At 34.0% G+C, this 21,815-nt stretch overlaps 1 protein-coding gene across 6 annotated transcripts in view; it reads left to right on the top strand.

Annotated features, from left to right (window-relative positions):
* The window catches only part of LRCH1 (leucine rich repeats and calponin homology domain containing 1), a 117,952-nt gene that overhangs the window by 80,127 nt on the left and 16,010 nt on the right, over positions 1 to 21,815 (top strand). For 3 of the 6 annotated variants that reach the window (XR_003540557.2, XR_003540558.2, XM_027720259.2), the window contains 8 exons: positions 208 to 244; positions 935 to 1,048; positions 3,112 to 3,159; positions 4,128 to 4,200; positions 8,591 to 8,695; positions 13,290 to 13,399; positions 17,027 to 17,164; positions 18,930 to 19,007. Coding sequence is in view for 2 of the 6 variants with exons in the window: in XM_027720259.2 (XP_027576060.1) it covers positions 208 to 244; positions 935 to 1,048; positions 3,112 to 3,159; positions 4,128 to 4,200; positions 8,591 to 8,695; positions 13,290 to 13,399; positions 17,027 to 17,164; positions 18,930 to 19,007 (703 nt within the window). In the remaining 4 variants the exon portion in view is untranslated. The remainder of the gene's footprint in view (positions 1 to 207; positions 245 to 934; positions 1,049 to 3,111; positions 3,160 to 4,127; positions 4,201 to 8,590; positions 8,696 to 13,289; positions 13,400 to 17,026; positions 17,165 to 18,929; positions 19,008 to 21,815) is intronic. The other 3 variants (XR_003540559.2, XR_003540560.2, XM_027720260.2) reach the window with 1 other exon arrangement.

Raw genomic sequence — 21,815 nt, 5'->3', positions numbered from 1 at the left:
GTTTCAAACCTTGCAGATTTAGCATAGATATTTCAGAGAGCAGTGATGCGAATCTGTATCCCATGGAACCAGCAACAGATTTAGAATTTCAGTAAAGCGTGTTTATACAGCTTCTTTAGAAAAAAAGTAATGCATTTGTTAGATGCATCATATTCAAGTTGCTGCATAATGAATTACATATTTCCATTTGTTTGTCTTCATACATAGTGGTCAAATACAGATGGAGATGGCTTCCCTTGGTCAGGTATGTTAATGAGTGTATTATTACAAAATATTTTTTGGGGGAAAAACAGGAAATGAGCCAACAATTTCATCAATTAATAATCTACCAAGTAGGGAAGGGACAAAGCTAGTAGGCTGGAGGACAGAACTCATTTTTCTTTAACGTATGTATAGAATTGTTTGTGTGGGGTTTTTTTTATCTGTATATGTAAAATTTTTCTAGGTTTATCACTTACTTTTTCATTGTAGTTTCCCTGCTCCTGTGTGTAACTGTAATGTATGCCAGTTCAGTTATGCATCCTTGTCTACCATCTGACCCCCCCATCTCCCTCTTCTGGTTTAAGAAAACAGTGCATTCATTAAGAATAACCACAAAATATTTTGTGAAATAACAATTAGTGTTTTTCCAGAGTACTGTCCTATAGTTACAGACACTATCTGAAGTATATTTTTGGAGTTTTACAGAGTGATATATGCAGCTTATTATTTTTTCAGTATGCTGACCGGTGGACTGGTATTCTTTATGAAGTAGTTTTAGATTTACATTATCTATCTGTTAGCACTGGAACTGTAATTATATAGTATCTGCTTACTTCTTTGTTTGCTTTTCAACACAGTATTTGTAAGAAATATTTTAAGGTAATGTTTTGCAAAAAAAAAAAATAGTTCTATTTCCAGTGGTGCACAGTCTGAAGAGTTATTTATCTTACAGAGAGAAAATGCTGAAGAGGAACTAGAATTTCAGAGGAGGAGGGAGTTGATTATGGAGAAAGCAAAGCCTGAAGCGAGAACTTGTGAACACAGTGAAAAATGGTCATTAAGTCAGGTATGGAGGTGTCTAGATGCAATAAATGTGGAAACATTTGGCATGGATCTTTGCATTCTGTCAATTTATGTGTGGGGATTATGGGTTTAGGCCCATTTGGGGGGTTGGTCTGGCTTTGTTGTTTTTTTGGTGTTTTTTTGCCTTACCATGAATCTCAAGGTTTGACTGTAAATGGAAAGTTGATTAAGACCTATCTCTTAGGAAGGAACTGATATAATACAATTAATAAAAGTATTTTTGCCCAATATAAAGTATAATAGTTGCAGTGGTTGTATTCCCCTGGAAAAAAATCTCACCTCAAAGTTATATCTTCGAGAAAATGAAATACCTGATTCCTCTTCTGCCCTCACCCCAAATATTCTTGTAGTTATATAAGCTTCCAGCTTCTTATTAGCAGCAGTATTTTTATTGTGTTTAATATTGCAAGCAGACTGTTTATAGGTTGAGATGATAGTTTTAAAGTTTCAAAAATATTTTAAGATTTCTGTACGTTGTAATGATCCAGAAATAAAGAACTGCAAAAAACCCTAATTTAAATATTTGAGGCATATATTATTACTTCAGAACTTGCTATATAAGAATTTTTGTGACTGTTCTTGCAAGAAGATTGTGAGAACAAAATTACAGAACATGCTGTTTATACTGATAGTACATTAATGTGATCTATTGTATTTTGGTTTGTGTTGATACCTTTCAAATATTTTTATGTGTCATCATCTTTACTATCAACTATTCCTACGATATCCTTGTAACTTTGTTAATCTGAATTTTGTCTTTGCTTTTTCTTTAAAATGTCAAAAAAATTGAGTTGGTTAATCACGTTTGTATCGTACATTGGGTTTATCACATTTTATTTGTAACAGTTCTTATTGCTTGTTGAGGTGAACAGATAAGACTAATTCAGTGTCAAAGTATGTGTGGTCTCTGTAGTTTAATGAACTGTTTAACAAGGATACACCACTGAAGAAAAATCTTTCTAAACACCTGTGGGGGCCTGATATGAATTGTATTATGCAGGTGAAAGTACTAGGCACATTCTGTGACATGGAAACACTTCCTGCAGGACCAAGTTTTTAATCATACTGTGTTCTTTGCAGTACAGTAAGCACTTGTGTTGCTGCTTATGTTACTAAATGAATTCAATTCAGCATAAATTCAAAATTCTGACTAGCACAGAAGTGCTCAAGCATGCAAGTCCCCAGGTAGAGCTGGCTGGGATCAGATGAGTAAGATTTCTTTCTGTTTATTCTAGGTAATACAGTGGTTGAGATAATGTTATGAAAGATGTCTAAAGCTGAAGAATTTTTTTTAAGCTTGAAAAGTGGCCAAGAAAGGTTATGAAGCAAAATGGGTGTGTAATCTTCCTTCCCATCTTGCTGGCTTTTGGAAAGCTCTGTGATTCTTGGGACCTAGTGTTCCAAGTGCTCTCTTTTATCTTATCTACATTTTTTATCTATTAAAAAAACTTTTGTCCTAAGGAAATTGTTTTGAATTGAATTATAATTTACTTATGCCAGCTGTGTTTCTGCTAAGTTATGATTGAAGCTGAATTAATGATATTATTTCATATTTATTAATGTGATGTACATGTTTCCAATATAACTGTGGCAGAAGTGGTAACAAAAGGTATGTTACATTGCAGTTATAAAATTAATTGCTTATGGAATACTTCTCTCCTCAAATCTGTATTAAAAATGTATATTTGCATACTAAACCTTGGTGGTAGTTTAATTAAAAAATATGTGAAACAAAATTATTTGCTGCATTTTAACCAAAAACATTAAAATCTTACAAATACAGTTATAAACTCTTAGTATTGAAGCTAAAAAGTTAATGACAAATCTGTGTGAATAATTTCCACATTTTTTTAAAGTGTTGCTTGGCTAGCAATAGCAATAATATTTATTATTTATGCAAATTAATGGTTTCAGTGAAAAAAAGAATTGGGTATTAATATATATCTGACTATCATGAGTAAAATGCCCCATTGTGTTGTATCACTAATATAGTTTCTGAAATAGTTTTTTCTTTTCTTTTTTTTTTTAATCTTTCCAAACATGCAGAATGATCTAATTGTTTGGAATACAAGTGGACAAACCTCTCACAATGAGGTAAGATGCTAGTGCCATTTGTTTGTCTCTCATATATTTTATATGGGTGTTTCATATACTGAATGAAATGTAACTGAATATCACAGAACATATGACTGAACTCATCAGAAATGGATATGGGGCTTGTTTGGCCTGTGGTTCATTCTTGTCATCTTAAGGATTTACTAGCATATAAAAATACACTTTCTGATAAGCTTATTTCTGAGTTATGTAGTTTAGTATAAAACGTTTGGTTTTTTTAATATTTTCTCCTTCTACATTGCATTGTGCATGAGCATCTTGCAAATTCATGAGCACCCAGGCACCTTCCACCAGTCTTGGTGATGGGACTTATATAGTTCCCAGCTCCCAGAGGAATCACTTTTTAAATGGGATTCCTATTATGGAGTTTAGTCATAGGACTTCTTCTGTGTTACCATTAGTGGTATGATGATTATACCTCACCTTCTCCCGTATGTTGCTGCTCCATTCTTCCTGCTGCAACTCTTAGCCTAGTTTAGGGTCAAGGGTGATCCTGCTCTGAGGTGTATGCTTAATTTCTCCTTTTCTGCTTTTTATGGAGAAATTCAGTGTTGTGTGGAAAATATTGTGCACAATAGTAACTAATTCTGTGAAAGAAACAAACGTATCTAAGGAAAAAACACGTCTTTGCTTTCTTTTTCTAAATGTACTCTGCCGCAAAATGTATATTTGATGGAACCAAGTGATGACATGGGAGAAAACTGAGAAATAATTGAGCCTATCTATAACTAGGGGGAGTATCTTGCTGTCTTTTGTCAGAAACTCATCTTTTCCAGGAGAGGAATAGGGCACAATAAAAAAGGGAGATTGTCAAAGTTTGAGGCTATATTGTAATCAGATTATGGTGGAGTTGTAGCATGCAGAAACTTTTGCATTTTACGTAGTCGGATATGCTGAGATATTCTGGATGTTACTCTTATTTTGATTTATGTTCTTGAATTACACAGAATAAGGATAAAAGTCCAGCAATGTCTCCAACTACAAACACCACAATCCCTTTTGGCCTGAAGCCACGATCAGGTAATGTGGGAAAGAAAATTGACCAACTTGTGTGTACTGGTTTGGGGTTTCTTTACATCTGTGTTTTTATTAGATGTCTCTATTTTTTTCCCTTAAGAAGGCAACAGTGTAACATTTTCTGTACAACAGTCAGAAGATCAGAACATTTTAAAGTTTTATAGGTTTGAATCAAGATTAAATTTGTAAGAAGTATGTATTTGGCATATTATATATGGATCAGTTTTCATCCCTTACTAATAAATTAGATTTTTTATAAAATTATATGTGTATACATTAAAAAATATGTGTTTGTATCTAATGATATGTATTTTATGTGTATATACATATTTATCATCTGTGCTACATACTAATTGAAATAAAAGTTTTACTTGATTGGTATGTAGTGATAGAGTTGAGATTTTGTTGAATAATGTATCTGAATAATTGTTTGGAAGACACTTATACATTGCTCTGAAAATTGTTCCCTGCATTGAGCCTTTCAGTATTTATGCTTGTGTAAAGATCAAGCATTATGGGAAGATCAGGTCTTTACCTCATCGAGTTTAATGAATTTAATGAATACACTAAATCTGGGTAACCACCAGTCTTTGTGACAAACAGCAGTTTATTTAAAAGCAAACAAAACAACCAAAAAACAAACAACAAAAAACCCCCAAACATATATATGTATTTGAGAGCTTGGATAACAGCTTCCTTTAAAAACATGATTAACTCAGTCTCTGTTCTGAGGTAGTCAGTATTGTTAAGTCATCTCACATCTCCTCTAAAGAGTAACTATAGATTTTTCAGTATGTTTCAGCATCCTAAGACTGTAGTTCTGATTTCTCGCATTCACCACAAATGCTTTTAAGCAAGTGCTCTTAAACCACTACAAGCTTGTAGTTTCCATAACAAAATACCTTGACAACAATGGCAGCAATTTAGCTTTTTGAATGTTTATGAAACTGTACCCATAGATTTGGTGGGGGTTTTTGTGTTTTGGGGGGGGGTTAAGTGTTAAAAGGCAAGGAAAATGGTACTGAACCAACCTTTTTTATGAAGGAAGATACTCTTAAGTTTCTCATGTAGTTATGATACACAGTTTGACAGATGTGTTCATTTGCGTTGCTTAGATTGTTGGAATGTTAAACTCTAGCTCAATTTTTTTCCCCGATGATTTAGAGATGATGTTATTTCCATATATATCTAAATTATGAAAATACAAAAATGATGAGCAAATGGGTCTTTTCAGGATTTGTTGAAAATGAAACATTGAGTAATACCGCATAGTCCAGTGGCAACATTGCAATGACACTGTTAGGAGAAGATGTGTGAAAGCAAACAGGCCCGTGCCATGTTGCTGCTTTCATAGGATGTGGCCTGTGTTCTGAGCCACCGGTGAAATCTGCTGCAGGGACTGGAAGCAGCTTTGTTGGAGAGTATGCAAGACCATGACTTCTTGTTAGTTTAATGTGCGCTTCCACATCTTGGTTATATCAGTGTGCCAAGATTTCCTATGCTTAATGACTGTAATAGGTCAGGGCAAAATAGCCTATTGACTCTTTTTGAGAGAATTTTTAGGAAGACAGGATTGTAATGTGTTGCAGTCCTTTGCAACAGAACTTTCAAGTCATGTCATGGAAGACTAGGTGTACACAACTCCTACAGTTCTTTCCCAAGTATATGGCAGCTGTGTATAGCCTCAGTGAGCACCAAAGTCAGTTGGTTAGAACCTGCTCATTTTATGCACTATACTAATTCAAGTTCATACATTTTAATAACTTTGAGTATACCAACACTATAGAATTATAGTATTATACAGTATAGTATATACTATACTGTAGTCTTTTGGTCACAGTATGGGTTGCAGTAAACTTGATAATCTGAACTTATTTTCTTTTCCATGTCAGACGCAACAGTCACCTGATCACATACAGTTTCAGTCACGTTAACTTAAATTTACGGCAAGGTAAAATAGGGGAACTTGGTAATAGTAAAACTTTAGGTCCAACTTCACATAAAAATACAGTATATTAGCTATGTAGTACCATGTAACAAAATGAAGCCGTGCAAAGGCATAGTAAAGGTTCATATTGTTTCCTGTTCTGCTCCCACCATAGAATTGCTTTAAAAATAGTATTAAAATTTTTTTTGCTAATATCTAAAAAAAATATACAGATAAAAGTGCATGACAGAAAATACTGGCATGGTTTTCCTTTTAAAGCTGATTAGCTTGCCAGGTCTCTAGTTTCTTCATGTTTCCTTTAAAACTTTGTGCAAGTTTTGTGAGTTTGAACCATCCTATCACTGTCGGAATTTACACTTCTTAATTATATACTGCTTTATTGCCCTAGACCTGAACTAGTGTAGAGGTCCAGCATTTCTGTGATCTAGGAAAGTTTTTCAGCTTAGTTTGTAGTTTATTCTAATAGCTTTTTTTCATTTAAGTTCTTCATGGCCTTAGGTGAAGTGTTAAAACTCACTGGAAATGTAAGCTCTAATGAAGTTAAATAGTTTTAATGAGTTTTAAGTACTTAACTTTATTAGAGCTTACATTTGAATTAGTTGCTTCTATAAATCTTTAAAAACCATGTGCAAGATTAAAAGAACATTGAAGTGTTCTAACTAAAATGCGTGCATCATGCTCTGTGGAAAAAATAGTGGCAGATTTTCAATGAAAATATATGCAGCCATATTTTTTCAGGAATTTGAGAGTTTATTTTCACTGTGTTTATTGTCATCTATTTTAAATGAATGTTGCTTTCTACTTGACTTTCCCCCATCCTCATCATTTCGTAATGATTTATGTCTCTTGGAAAGGTAAAAGTAAACTGTTCTGTGTCTGGTAAGGATTCCAATTTTTTGAAGTACACACACAACTAGAATTGTGTCCAGAGGATAAACCACAGTGGCTTAAACTTCTGTGTTAGTACATACTGATATGTGTTCAGGACTGAAGGTCCTTTTATTTTTCATTTCAAAACTAGGCAAAACATTGGGAAAATTCATATCTGATGGCTGACAGAAAGAACCCTAAGTACCCAAAGAAAAAGTTTTGAAAGGTAATGAATGTGTTTAGATTTCATGACAGATTCTTTTCAAGGGTCAGATGTTTACATAGAATGTAAAAGAGAGAGGGTCAGATGTTTACATAGAATGTAAAAGAGAGAGCCTGGTTTTTAATTTTTCAAGTTATTTCCTCCTGTATTTTAAATACTTTCATAGAGTGTGGACTTTTCAAATTCACATTAATTTTGAAAACCTTTAAAAATATTATTGAAAAGAAACAATAATTACCAGTTTTCTTAGAACCATAGTTTGCTCTTGGGAAGTGCTTTTGGTCCTTGAAAAGGAACCATTTGAAATAGCTAATAAATTTGAAGTCTCCCTCCTTCATTCATCAATTGATTAAAATGTTCAGAATGATTGAAATTGAGAGTTGCCAAGGTCTTGCCACAGTATCTTTAATATGCCAGACCTTCCAGTCTGAATGGACACTAATACATCTTGCAATCAAGAATATTTTTTGCTTTTGTTCTGTGCCATTTTTAGGTCACTGTTTTTCTTACTTTCTGCTGAACAAGGTGACGGCAACACAGACAAACAAATTTGTACTGTCAGAGATTGAAACAAGCACTGACAAACCTCAGTCATAAAGCAGTTTGTATTCTGAAGTGAGAAGTTGTTTCCTTGCAACTGTTTATGTAGCATATTCTTACTTATGAATCTAGTGTCTTCAGCTTTGGGAGCTTGTAGAGGATTTGAAGCACAATGTTAGTATCTGTGGTGGACATGCTTGTATTTCAAGTTTGTTGGAACACATAAAAGTCATTAAAACTTGACAGTATTTTCCATCATTTGATTGCTAGTTACTGTTTTTCTAATATCTGGATATTTATTCTTTCCATTTGTTTTCTTCTCTAACTGTGTACTTTAGAAAATAGCGAGAATCCTGATTGCCAGCATAATTGAAGGCTGTTTGTCATTTGCCATAAATCTATATTCTGTTACCGGTGTTGACTTTACTCAGAGCAATAAATTCTGATTCAGAGTCAAGGCTTTTATGAGGCTATTATGTAAAATCTATGGGTACTCTTTCTTAAAACTTGTTTGTAAACAAGTTGTATGAAGTGCTGTGGTTACAATGATCTTGCTAAGCTTAACAGGCTTAACTGCACATATAATGTATGATTTGCAAATACTAACATTTAACTCTTCATTCTTTTTATCCTGCACCATCTTTCATTCTTTTCTCAAAATTTATGCATTTTGTATTAATCACCTTTGAATTACATCTTTGTCATTACCATACAATCCTAATGCCATATATGAAATGCTGCTGCCCACTTTTATCCCACCTCCGGTCCTTATACCCCCCATGGCTGGACTGGTTATCACTCCCCTCCAACAGACCCATCCCTCAGTTTTCCTCCTATCTCCTTCAACACACTTACACAGGCACAAACATGGGACAACTTTAGCTACAGTATCCCATCTGAAGGAGACAGTGACAATGGTAGGTGTTCCATATATAATTTACTTAATTTTGTGTTTTCAGAAACATGAATATATGACAAATGCCCCGTGTGGCTAAGGATGAAAGACACTACTCTTCAGGGAATGTCTATAAGACTAAATACCTCAGAGGATGCATGTTAATTTACTGTAGAATATGTAGTGTTGAAAGTAAATGAGTGAAGAGTGTCACTGTTTTCAAGTCTGGCAAAACAACTTTTCACATACACTCCAAGAACTATTTTTAGTGTAGGTTTATTTGCTTGCATTACTTTCAAGAGTTTATAAAAGTTGTACTCAAACAGCAGTTAATTTTGCTACCCTTCTTTTACATTTTTTTGTAGATACTGACTATTAAAATATCCTACTCCCATCTGCATTTATTGATGCAGGTGCATAACTAACTTAACTAGAAGAAAAATATCTAAAGAAACAAAGCTGAAAAAATCAGCTAAGCAAAAACAGTGATTTCTGTCCAAAAGAAACTGTTAATACACTGTCAAACTTCTGTTCATAGTGAAAATCAGGTACATTAGAGGACTTTTGTTGCTGCTGCTTTTGTTTTCTTTTTCTCCAGGGTCTTATTGCCATGGTATGTAAAGTCATGGCACTAATTTGCAAGTGGGCCATGTTTGGGCTATCAGGATCTTATACTGCATCAGTAGTCAAATGTCAGATGAAAGAAATAGAACCTAGACAATTAAACCCATTGTAAATATTCGATAGGCAGATGTTTTGGGTTTGGTTTGTTTTGTTTGGTTTGGTTTTTTTGGTTTTTTTAAAGTATGACTGTTTTTTCCAGGTGCCCTAAATTAGAAGAGTGTTTAGAAGGTAGTGAAACTGTCGAAAGTTTCAGATTGAAATCAAGACCACAAATACTGAATGATAAATGCCAACATTTAGTTTACTGTTAAGGAAACTTTCCTGTCTGACCATTCAGATGCCACTCTGGAAGTCACACTTGTACCACCCCAGACTTAAAGTGCTTTAAGGACTGAAGCCCCTTCACAGCAGGCGTTTCGTTCTTAGTTCAGTTCATTAGTTGACAGTATTTGCTATTTGCCACAGCGTTCTTGATTATAAAACCATAAAAGACAGCCTGTGTAAGGAATCAGCTCCATAAAGGAAATAAGTGTGGAATATAAGAATTGATACTGGGAAGTTGAAAAACTTAAATTAGTATGATGATACGACACTAACTTGAGATTTTGCTGATGAATATTGTAACAGTGAAACCTTGAGGTGGTTCTATTAGTGCAGCACTTGATCTCTGTTAATCTACATTTGTTACTGGTTTACTCTTCTAAATGAAAGGAGTAACACAGACTAGCTTGTGCATTTGGAATGGATAGATACCTCCTGTCGTTCACATCTTAAGCCAAATGCAAATATTAGTGTTTATTACCTTGGGAAGTTACAACAGAAAATGGCTTTTACAACTACATGTTTTTTTAATTGGGGTTATTGCCTTTCTGTTATTTAAATTTAGAGTGAATGAATCAATCGAAGAGAAATATAGCTATAAACTTTTGACCCGACTTCATCTCTGCAGGTCATTAGTCCAACCTTCTTTTTGTCACTTAGTTTTAGAGTCAGGTTAAATCATTTTGTGGTTTACCTGAAGGATAATGTTGTCAGACTAAGTACTCAGGACACTAAATTCCTTTATGTGCAATTAATAGCGCACCTTTGTGCATTGGAACTCAGTACAGAAATGAAAATTTTCACAAGAAAGCTTGTCCTTGCCTGTGGTATGTTGAATATGTATTGCGTTATTAACTATTACACATCTAACTTGTTAAAACTTGTACAAAATACTTCTTAAAAAAATTATTGGAACAAGCACTACAGAATAATATGGGTTGGCCATGGGTTCAAAAAGCAAAAACTCACTCTTCAAAAGAGTAAAAAGTAGACATTCAGGTGTGTGTGTGAGGTATGGGCTCCCCTTGCTGGAAAATACGTGTAATGCTGAGAAGCAAGCAACATTCAGGACTGCCAAAACTTCCTGTATTAGAACATTTTTCTTTAAATTCAGTGTATAATGGAAACCTTTACAGCTAATGCTTTCGAGTGTGGTTTTTTTTAAGTTTTGGATTTTAATTAATTAAGCTTTTTTTATTGAGAAACTTCTAATTGTAGCTTCTCACTGCCTGGGATTAACCTGCTTTTTTCCTTGTGGATGAATGTATGTCTCCTTCAAGAATGGGAATGACAAAGTAATGCTGATAGTTTTTGGTAACAGACAGTTGTAGTCTGAAATTGGAAGGAAGTGGGTCTTGGAACATTCATACTGACTTTGCAAATGCTTAAGCAAGGACAGCTGTGGCCAAACTGAATGAAGACCGTAATAATATTCTGATTCTGTGAAAATAGAACATAATTCTGAACTAATGCTTTTGTAGAGAATCATTTGAAATGTTGCTACTGATGATAAAGCTACAGTGGCTTTTGAATACCATTTAAACATGTTATTACTCTGCAAGCATTTTATCTAGATGTATTTCATCCATCAGAGCCAGCAAAGCTCAAATTATTACAGTTGTACAGTGAACTAGAAAATCTTAGAAATTGCAACTACAGTTTTTAATAAATGTGATAGGAGATTTTTATTTCACCCCTTAAAAATTTAGGAGCAGTCTCCAATAAATTATTACAGAGTTGCTTATACGGAAACTTTAACACAGTACAATCCTGGAGTTTAATAGAAGGCTGCACTTGGAATAGTTTCTGCACTTTGAAAACTTGGGATTTGATTTTTTTTTGTTGTTATTGTGGCCGTACTAAACTGTATACTTTAGTAAATAACATTTTATATATTTTTCACCATATGTAAGTCTTTTAACAGCCTTTGTATGTTTGGGTATGTGCAGTCACAGTTATATGTAGCCTCTCTACAAAATGTTAGGAAACACAGGTCTGTTGATACACTGTACTTTGGATGTAGAATTCAATTCCAAGCGTGCAGTTTGCCGTCTACACGGGCAAAGATTAAACATCAGTACAAGTGTGGACCTCTTGCATCTGAAGGCATGGCTCTGCTAGTCTTATGCTAAGTGTGGGAGATCAGCACAATGGAAGTGTTTATTTATGATGTGTGCACCTGCGTGTAGATCCTTCTGAATGGTGACACTGATGAAAACGTGTAGTCCACTTGGAGAAGGGAACTGAGCTGCAGTCACTATCTATAGTTCTCAGTCCAGCACATTTTCTACAGGACACACTCCCACTCTGCCAGTGGGATTTCTGGTGACATCAAAAAGGATAGTTTACTGAGATAAAACTGTAATATTTAGGTGTTTATTTAAAAGGAGCTTGGTTTAACAAATAGCCTTTAACATGGCATTCCAGAAATTACTGATTTAACAGATGTAGCAATTTTCAGTTGCCTGAGAAAAGTTTAAACTATGATTGTGATTGCACCCATGTGTACCTTTCCTACAGTTAAGAGTAATTAATCTTTTTTCACTCCTCTAGTAGGTGCTATTAGCAGTTCTTACACTTCCAATTGATGTGCCTTTTAGGAAACAAAAGGCTCCTCTCTTCTGTCCCATTACTTATGGACCTAGAAATTCAATAATGGCATTAAATTAACAAAATTGAGACTGTGCAGTAGCTGTATATAAAACCAGAGGTTTCTAGGCTTTGTGCTTTCCACACCTTTAATTGGTACTCAGGGTTTCATGTTACATTCAGGAGAGAGGTGTGAAAATAGTGATACAAAACACTTCTTTCTTTCGAGCAGTATAATTTTCCATAATAATCTAGTTGGCCTATAATTTGAATGACAAACATGGGACAGTTGCATTTTCTGAAACAAAATGGCAAAGTGGCAAACAGATGACGGTTGCATTTTGACCGTACATCTTGTTCTTCCAAACCGCTCAAAACAGTCATTGACCACAAAAATGGAAGTGTAGAGTTGCATATGTGCGGAAATGTCATGTAATTATTTCAAGGAACTATATGTGGGCAAAGTGATAAAGTTGACAGAATTGGTGGGAAGCAGTACTGCAAAGACTTTGTGCACTGTAACATTTGCTATACAGTGTTTTAATGTAGGCAGAGTTACTGAATGGCTAAGTCTGCCTACATTAATCTTTGTTTGCTGAGTGGTGGGGTTTTTTATTGGTTTGTTGTTTTTTTTTTGGATAACCTTATCTAGTAAGCATTTTGTTCTGTGTAGGAAGCTTGTCACAGCTTGTTACACAATTCAGCGTCTTGTAGGAGAGAGTTCTACTTAAAAGAACAGGAGGTGTTTCCTGCCATGTTAATATAGAGAGTTTTGTACAGATCAGACTCTGTACAGGGACAGTGCTGATGCTTAATCTTATGATAAAACTTGCCCATTGAGATTAAGATTTGGTTCAGAAATTATCCACTCCATTGATGGCGCAGGAAGCTGTCCAGAGCAATATCCAAAAAATACCATTCATGATTGTAATCCGAGATCAGATTTTACTGTCCTCCTGAGGAGAAACAAATTTTCTAACAGTTTTTGCTGGAGGTAGTGCCTAAGGATTTTGCTTCATTTAGAAATAAATAAATCAAAGTATTCGTTCTTAAACTAAAATCTCTCTTTCTAAAAATTGTAGTGTTCTTAAGACCACAAAGAAATTTGGAATCGATAGACCCACAATTTACAATTCGAAGGAAAATGGAGCAGATGAGAGAAGAGAGAGAGCTTGTGGAACAGCTACGTGAGGTATGTGGGTATTGGTAGAATTAATTTATGCTGATGGAATGTCTTTTTTAAGGTTTCTTTTTGGAAAGTTGCCTAAGTAGGAGAATGTAAGAAAGGTTAAATGAGGCAATATTGCTTCTGCAAATTACACTGGTGAGACTGTTCCTGAAGTGCTTTATCACAATCAGATGTCTGTACTTCAGGAAAGGTTTTGTAAAAATGACATACAGTTAAACAGCGTGCCTTGCACTGGTGGAATTAACCATTTATTTAATCAGAAAGGATGAAGTGATCACTTAAGAGAGAGGTCTAGAAACTATTTCCAAACAGCTGGAGAAATCTTCAGTTTTACAAGTAAGAGACATGAAATCTGTTAGTTAAAGCTGAAAGCAGATAACTAATGCTTGCAACAGCTTTCTTAAAAATTAAATGAATATTCCATCAATTGAAGATTTGAATACAGAAGGTGGTTTCCTGATACATTGTTTTGAATATAGAAGCTAGAACCTGATGCAAAAATGGCTGCATGTGGTTGCACAGAGTCTCTTACACACCTGATACCTTGGTAGCAGTTGTTTGTGTGACACCTATTTATGCATAAAAAAAAAAAATGACAGCCTTTGCCACAAGGAATGTCATGACCCTGAACCTGTCAAGGTTTCCAGTTATGTTGCATCAGCAACAGAATAGATGGTATAATTGCACTCCTAAATGCAGTGCAAATCCTGAAACTGTAGGTGATTTTGACATCACAGCTGGATTACAAGATTATTTGTTCTTATCTCATTAGCTTCATGGAATGGCTAATTGCAAAATTATGAACTTATTTTAAATAATATGTCTTCTATTATTTAATTTTAAAGCAGGAGGGTTCATTTTTTTGTCTTTACAAAATACTGTTTAAAAGGCAGGATTTTAATGTAGAACTATGCAGACTTTTATATTTTCATTGTCTTACCTCAGGCCCTCACCTGCTTTAAGTATGAATTATTCTTACTTTGTCTTGCTCATTTTTTCTAACAGAAAAGATCTTGTTGAAGACTTAATGTAGTTGATGCAATGTAGTATATTATGAATTCTAAACTTGAATGATGCCAGAAGGACAAAATGCAGGAATTAGATGAGACAGACTTACTGGCAATGGAGAAGAAAGTGGAAGTAGCAGTAATAAACTGCAGTAGGATGTAGTTATTCTGAGCCTAGTCTATTCAGCAGCATCAGTGCAGCTTTTTACATTTATTTTAAACGTTACCACAAATATGTAGCAAGTCTCCAAGTAATTGTTCCTAAAAATAATCATAAATAATGTCCTCAGTGTTCCTGCCTTGTGTATTAGTTCAGTTAATCCTCACAGTGAAAAGTAGAACAAGGTTATTCACCATATCAGGCATGATTATGGACATGTAATAAGGACCTCTCTACACAGTATTCATAATAGATATTACCAGTAGTATTGGTTTAATGTATTATTGACCTTCAGCTCCATGCACTATCCTTCTTTGACCTTACCCTGAAACGTTGTGTATGGAATAGAAGTTATTTTGTTTCTTGTTAGATGTTTGATTACAAGTCAAGGAGAACATATAAGTCGGTAAGTTTATACTTTATTCAATAGATATAACCATTAGTACATTTTACTTTTTAATTGTTTCATGGTAAGTTAGCACTTAGAGAGATTACACAGAACTTGTAGCCTTAACCAAGTTGTGTGCTAAACAAGAAGGAACAACTAGTAAATTACTCAGGCTCCTTATTTAGAAATCTAAATGCACATTTACCTTTAGCTCAACCACTTCACCCGAGACACATATTGTGAGAACATTGGTGTTCCTTTCATACATTCCTTTCATTTCTGTAGAATGAGTGTGTTTTTGCAAAAATTGTTCCATCTCATAAAATATTTTACTTCAGAGACATACTTAGTTTTCTTCCATATGATTTTGTCCATTTGATCCATGGTCACTTCAGACAGTTGTCATCTCAAGAGTGATTTACAATTGAGCAGTACAGTCTAGCAAGAAATACTGGTTGATTTTTGTCACTCAAAAGGTAAACATACAGTACTTTTGATATGCTAAATGGAACAAATTGTCTGATGTTGTAGTGTGGATGATTTTTGAAAAAGAGAGCAGTTCTTCAGTGGTGACAAAATTGAAAGAAACTGTTTTTAGTCTTCAATTTTATTTAAATCTAGTCTTAAATCCTGAACTCCAGCACAAAATGGCATTGAAATGGAATTGTAGGTGCTCATAAAAAAGTGGAGCCTGATCTGTGCTGAATAGTCTCACAACAGACAAATCAGTGTTTTAAGGAAGTTTCTAGTTCATCGATTTATATAAATCTGTTTGTAACAGTTTTGAAAAAGTCTCAAAGTGTATTCTTTTATCAATTTATATGTTTTCTAATTTAAGCGAAAATGTTTTCTAATTTATGAATTAAACCAAGGTGGAAACAAACATTACATTAGTGAACATGATGCACTCTTCCTTTTGGCACTTGAAACCTACATGTGAGTACTTGGATAATGTGGTTAGAAAAACTGGGAAAATATAGTGAAACCCCAGAGTGCATTCAGGGGAGGCTATTTCTTGGTGAGGCCACCCAAACAAAGGATGTGTAAGGGAAAACCAAAGAGCTGAATTTCTTGAACTTGGATTTCTTGCTTAAAGTGCTGAGAAGATCATATGACTGTCCCCAGCTGCCTGAAGGGTAGTAAAAGAGAAAATAAAGCCCGGCTTTTCAAAGATGAACAGTGAAACAATGAGAGACAGTTGTACAAATTGCAGAAAAAGAAATTTCAAGTAGCTATAAGGAGATATCCAAAACTTAGCTAGCCGAGGGTCCGGTGTTGCTACAAATTTGTTAAACCAGGGAACCTTCAGAAATCCCTTCCAACCTACTTTCTCCTTTGATTCTGAAAAGAATTATCTATTCATAGATATTCATATTCAACCAGTATAGGTTGAGGTAATGTGTTAATAGAGAGTAATGATATTAAAGAGGTTCAACTAGGAATAAGAAATAGCTATTTAAAGATAATGGAAGTAATTATCTCTAAGTATAGAGTTAGAATGTTTTCAAGATTGGAACACAATTCAGGAAACTCATCATAATCTTATTGTGGACTGTTGGGCTTTTTTTTTTTTTAATTCTCAAATATTTTCAGAAATACTTTATTTTCCAATATCAAATTCTTTTCATTGAGTCTTCCATTTTACTTAACAGATATCCAAAAATTCTCTTTTGCCTCTGAATGTTTTGCCTTGCCTTACCTGTTCTTCTCATCACTCTTATGCTTCCTAAGTAATTTTTAGGCTACTAGAGAAAGATCACTTTTTACTCTCTGCTTGTACAGTCCTTAGCACAAGGTTCTGGTTCAATGTGCTGGTGAAAAAGAAATTCAAGATTGATAAATAGAATGGTAATGGGGGAATGGTTAAAGAAAGGAGCCACATGTAGTGCAGTCACATATCTAATTGCATGCAAATGTGTTTTTATACATTTTCTATACAGGAATTGTGTTTCTTGGTAAATCAAAACTCCAGAAGTGGCTATGTGTCTACAGCACAGGAGATGAACATATATATTCCCTTTTTTCCCCCTTGATCCATTTCTATATCAAAGTGTACATACCTTCTTCTTTTGCAGAACATAGAAACAAGACTAAAGATTTGTTTGCCTGAAGACCTGGGGTCAGCTCTGATGGATGGTGTCGTTCTCTGCCATTTAGTAAATCACGTTCGCCCTCGGTCTGTAGGAAGTATTCACGTACCTTCACCAGCAGTAGTAAGTTGCATGTTTCTTGCTGCATTGAAATGTTTTATCAATTAATGTTTTATTGCTAAATGATATTTGGTTACATGAACCACGTTGCTGTTCAGTGAATATTCTTTGCTGTTAGGGGCAACATTTACATTATTGCAAATTCAAATGTTCGTTAATTTTTGTGTATTATATATACATATATAAAAGGTGTGTGTATGTGCGTGTGAATAAAATTATCCTGCCTTTCTCTGATCTAGAAACAAGGTCAGATATTTTCATAATAGCCTTTTTGTTCAGAACAGTATGAAAATCTGTGATTATAAGTTTTTATTCTAAAAAAACCCAAATTTTAAAAAGAAAATTAGCCCCTTGTTTGTTGATTGAAAAAATATGAGGTTAACTTTAGCAGTGTCTGGCTTAGCAGATGCCATGCTACTAAAACACTTAAAGCACATATTAGCATATTCTTCCTGTTGAGTTAAATGTACAGATGATTCTTTTTACCTGGAGACAGAATTGAATAAAAACTTGCATTGTAGTGATTTAATATTGGCTTGCCCAAATCTAAGGACCTGAGTATTTCAGGATATAAAATCAATGTAATCTCTGTGTGCACTTCTTGAAACTTAGTTTCCGTAGTGCTTTCTCTGTTTATGTCTTTTTCTTGGACAGATCATTGTTCCAGATTTCTGATAACAGTCTGGTTCTTTTTTCTTTTTAATGTTCACATTAGTAAAAATTTGCCAGATACTCGATTCTGAGAATACCATGTGGATTTGAGGCAATCTGTAAGAACTTCCAAGAAGACAGATTTAAGGAAAAGATATTTTCTCAGGTGGTCTAGTGGAGTTTCGTTTGCTGTTACTTGATTTAAAATAATTTCTATCTTTGATAAAAATATGACATTGCCAAAATATGCAAACTTTAATTTCTGGGGCAAAAACTTAAGTTGTCTTGCCGCTTTTTTAGAACAAATATCTTGTGCTGTTTTCTGTAACAAAAAACGCATCTTTTAAATTTGTTTTCATTTTGTTTCAAGTTCATATTGATTATGTTCTTTTGCTTGAAATAGCCTTCAAATTACTTTAGCCTAGAAAATTAGTTCTTTAAAGTCCTTGCCACTAGTAGGATATTCAGGAACTACCAGTGTTTCGCATCTTGCATTGAAGAAGTAAAATAGCAAGGAGTTTGCATTTGGTTTTTCTTTAGTCACATGATATTTCTGTAAGTATTTGGTGAATAGTCCTGAGTAAGAGAAATTATGGAAATATTCGAGATTCTACCGTAATAGGAAATTTATTTTTCAGAGACACTAAAATTGTGTATAGTTACTATAAATTTGTGAGTACACAAAAAATTCAAAAGGAGTGAGCCTGATAATTAGTTAAATCTGTTCTCCATGATGGACATTAAAATCCTTCATCACTTTATTTGCTGTCCAGAAAATAAATGTTGTCTGTTACAAATCTTTATAATAGGCATGTTTTAGAACCTCACAAGCTGGATGTGAACAATTGGAGATCTAAATGTGCTGATGACTTTAAGAGCTAAGTAAAAGCACATGGCATCCACAATTTACGTGCTCTCTATTTGTAGGCATGATGCTTTTAGAGTTGATGCTGAGCAGAAATTGCTCAATTTGCAGAAGTGTTGAGCAGAATTTTATGCATTGTTATCAGGAGAAATTTGGAAATGGAGCATCAGTACAAGAATAATGCAATAGGTAAATTGACCAAATGAATGTTTTTGACTTCTTTTGCCATAGACTATTTTTTTTGTTTTACAGCCTAAACTTAGCATGGCCAAATGCAGGAGAAATGTGGAAAACTTTTTGGATGCATGTAGAAAACTGGGGATACCAGAGGTAATTTAATTAAGTCTGTCATTTCTAGATGTTAAAAAATCCAAACACTAATTACTTTAAAGCTGAAGGATAACTTTATGAACCACAGGTTTTCATCAGTAAAGATGCTTTTTTTTAAAAAATTGGTCTAAATGTGATTTAATACTACTTTAGTGCATTTAAGTTGCTCATGTCATAGCACTTAAAAATTGCAAATTTTGTCTTAAATTAGTAATTCAGTATTGTCTCTAATACCTCCTTGTCTTTGCCCTGGAAAGTAAGTAAGGCATTGTGATAATTAGATAACATGTAATTAGCCAAAAGCTTGCTAATTATTTTCATTGCACAACATTACTGCATTTTTCCTCATGCTTTTAGAATATGAACTTCATTAATTTTTTTTATTTTCCTTTTTTTACAATATTTCCTTTTTTTACAGTATTGGGTAGTCTACGCATTGTAAAAGTGACTAATAACACTCATCTCTTGTACTGAAACATTTCTACAGTGATTTGAAGAAAAGCACTGTGTGTTAGATATGGAAAGTACATATGTATAAGGTTCTATGATACAGGTATAAATGTTTCAGGAGTTGGAAATAGGGAAATTGCAGTGTTTGATATTTTCTGCTTTTCATTTAAGAATGGCAGCATTCATCATGTAATTTATAACTAAAAAATGCTGGAGTTCCGTTGGGAACATTTCAAAGACTCCCTTATGGTCTAGAAGAACCTATTAAGTAAAAGTTAATTTCAAAAATGTGACCTCAAAAGAAGGTAAAAGTATTATACAAGGTCTTTTTAATTTGAACACAGAAAAATTGCATTATGTATTTTCACTGTTGCCTACATATGACAGTATAATGAAGTCAGCTCTTTTTAGTCTGTTTCAAGAATACTGAAATGAAAGAATATTTTGTGTGATCTCCCCCACCATCCCCTTGGGGAGCAGATGGTAATGAAAAGATTTCACATTAGGAAAGAATTCCAATTTGAATTTTTTATGTTTTTTCTGTATTTTAGAACTTGATTTGGAGGACAGCAAAAGTAACAGATAATTTTTGCTATTTGTAGGAATTTTGAGGGGGAGACTTTATCTTACAGTTCCAATGAATAGTTCATCATAAATTTAATTTGTCAATTCAGTGTAATGGCTGGGTCTCTTAAGCTGTAATAGTTCATTTAGTTCCTGTAATTATGTAATTTATTATGTTAGAATGATTTCATGTTAAAGATAAAATTTCACTTCAAAGAAGATCCAGATCTTCCAAGTTGTGGACTTGTAGACATGGAGTGTTTGTTAAGCTGCCCCAAAGCTCAGTGTCTTCTGATGCATCATAAGTCATCAGTGAATTAGAATCAGATATTTCTGTTGATAGCCTGTTGGGAAAGAAAAGGCCAAGAGCTGTTTTCATTGCCATCATGAGATCTTTCAGAAATGGAAATAGAACAGAAATATTTACAAAGTTCCTTGCAGAGCAATATTACAGATGGGTAAGCTAAGCCTTTACGAGTTTTTTTAATTTTGAATTTCTGTAAGTAAGCTTTCTGGAGAAACACCTTTTTGATTTTTTTTGAATAGATATTTTCATATATATATTTATTATCCCTCCTTTTTTTTGCTTCCATTGAAATTAGTGTTGAATGTTTTAGGATTTTCAAAAAATTTTATTAAAATGTATTTGTTCAAGAGTTGCACAGAAGCTTAAGCACAAGGCCACATCTCACCAGTCTGATTTATGAACTAACCGTCCTTATGAATCTAAATAAGCATTAAGTTCTCTTGAAGGGAAAAACTCATTCACTTAAACACTAAATGAATGGCTTGCAATTGTAAATTTAAAAGAGGTTTTAAGTACTCTAAGGATGTTCTTTTTTGTTAGCTATTGGTAATTTGCAAATGTATATATTTGCTGTAGATTTTGAAAATACATTATGGTTTGGAACTAGCTGGTAGATGCTAAAACTTTACTGTGTGTTGGAGGGACATGTATTAGAAATGCAAAGTTGTGTAATAGTGAGTATGACAGCTGTCAAAGTTTTTAAAGAACTACAGATGGCGTTCTTAATGCTGCTTTTGATTGATGAGTTGTATGTTGCCTCACTCTCTCTGGAGAAACAAGTAAAAGGAGTTCAGTGAATTACTACTTTTTTTTGAAAACAAGCATCTTATATGGAAAAGTGATAAGTTCCACTTTTGGGTCCTAATACCGATAGATATTGGGCTTTTTGGTGATACTTGTGTCCACGTTTAGTTCCTGAGAATTAACTTGAAATTTGGTTGCACAGGTTTTTAAAGGATTTAGAATTGTCATGATTCATGTTGGTTTCTTTTCAGTTATTTAAAGAATAGACTACATACCTGAACTCCACAGGTTTGGAATAATACCCTTTAGTCTTGTAAAATGAAAACAAGAAAATAGCTAAGTAATTACTATGCTGTACTGATGTGCATGGTCTCTTACTTCTGTGGTTTTCAGCATTCGGTTCTTGGATTAAAATTGCTTTGCCCAGAATAATCGTGGGAAACTTCATAAAAGTTTCGAAAAATGCAGTTGGTGTCTAAATATGTCCCACTGAGTATCAGACATTGTCATCTTGACCAAAGAACCACAAATACAAAATTCAGGAACGTGAGTGTCTCTTTATAATGATGTGGTATGTAGATGATTCTGAAAGCCATTACCTGTCAGATGAGAATTTCAGTACAATGAGGGACATGTTGAAATTGCTTTCTGTTAATGACCATATGATGCTCCTGATTGCATGCAGAAAGGATGTGCTGGATGATATGCAAAAGGAATATTTTCAGTGTATGGTTCTGACCCAT

This window comes from Pipra filicauda, unplaced genomic scaffold (genome assembly GCF_003945595.2).
Source record: "Pipra filicauda isolate LSUMZ 115617 unplaced genomic scaffold, ASM394559v2 scaffold28_size6257848_pilon, whole genome shotgun sequence".
Taxonomy (NCBI): Eukaryota; Metazoa; Chordata; class Aves; order Passeriformes; family Pipridae; genus Pipra; species Pipra filicauda.
The sequence above is the reverse complement of the archived record's forward strand: the minus strand, read 5'-3'. Positions and strand labels throughout refer to the sequence as shown.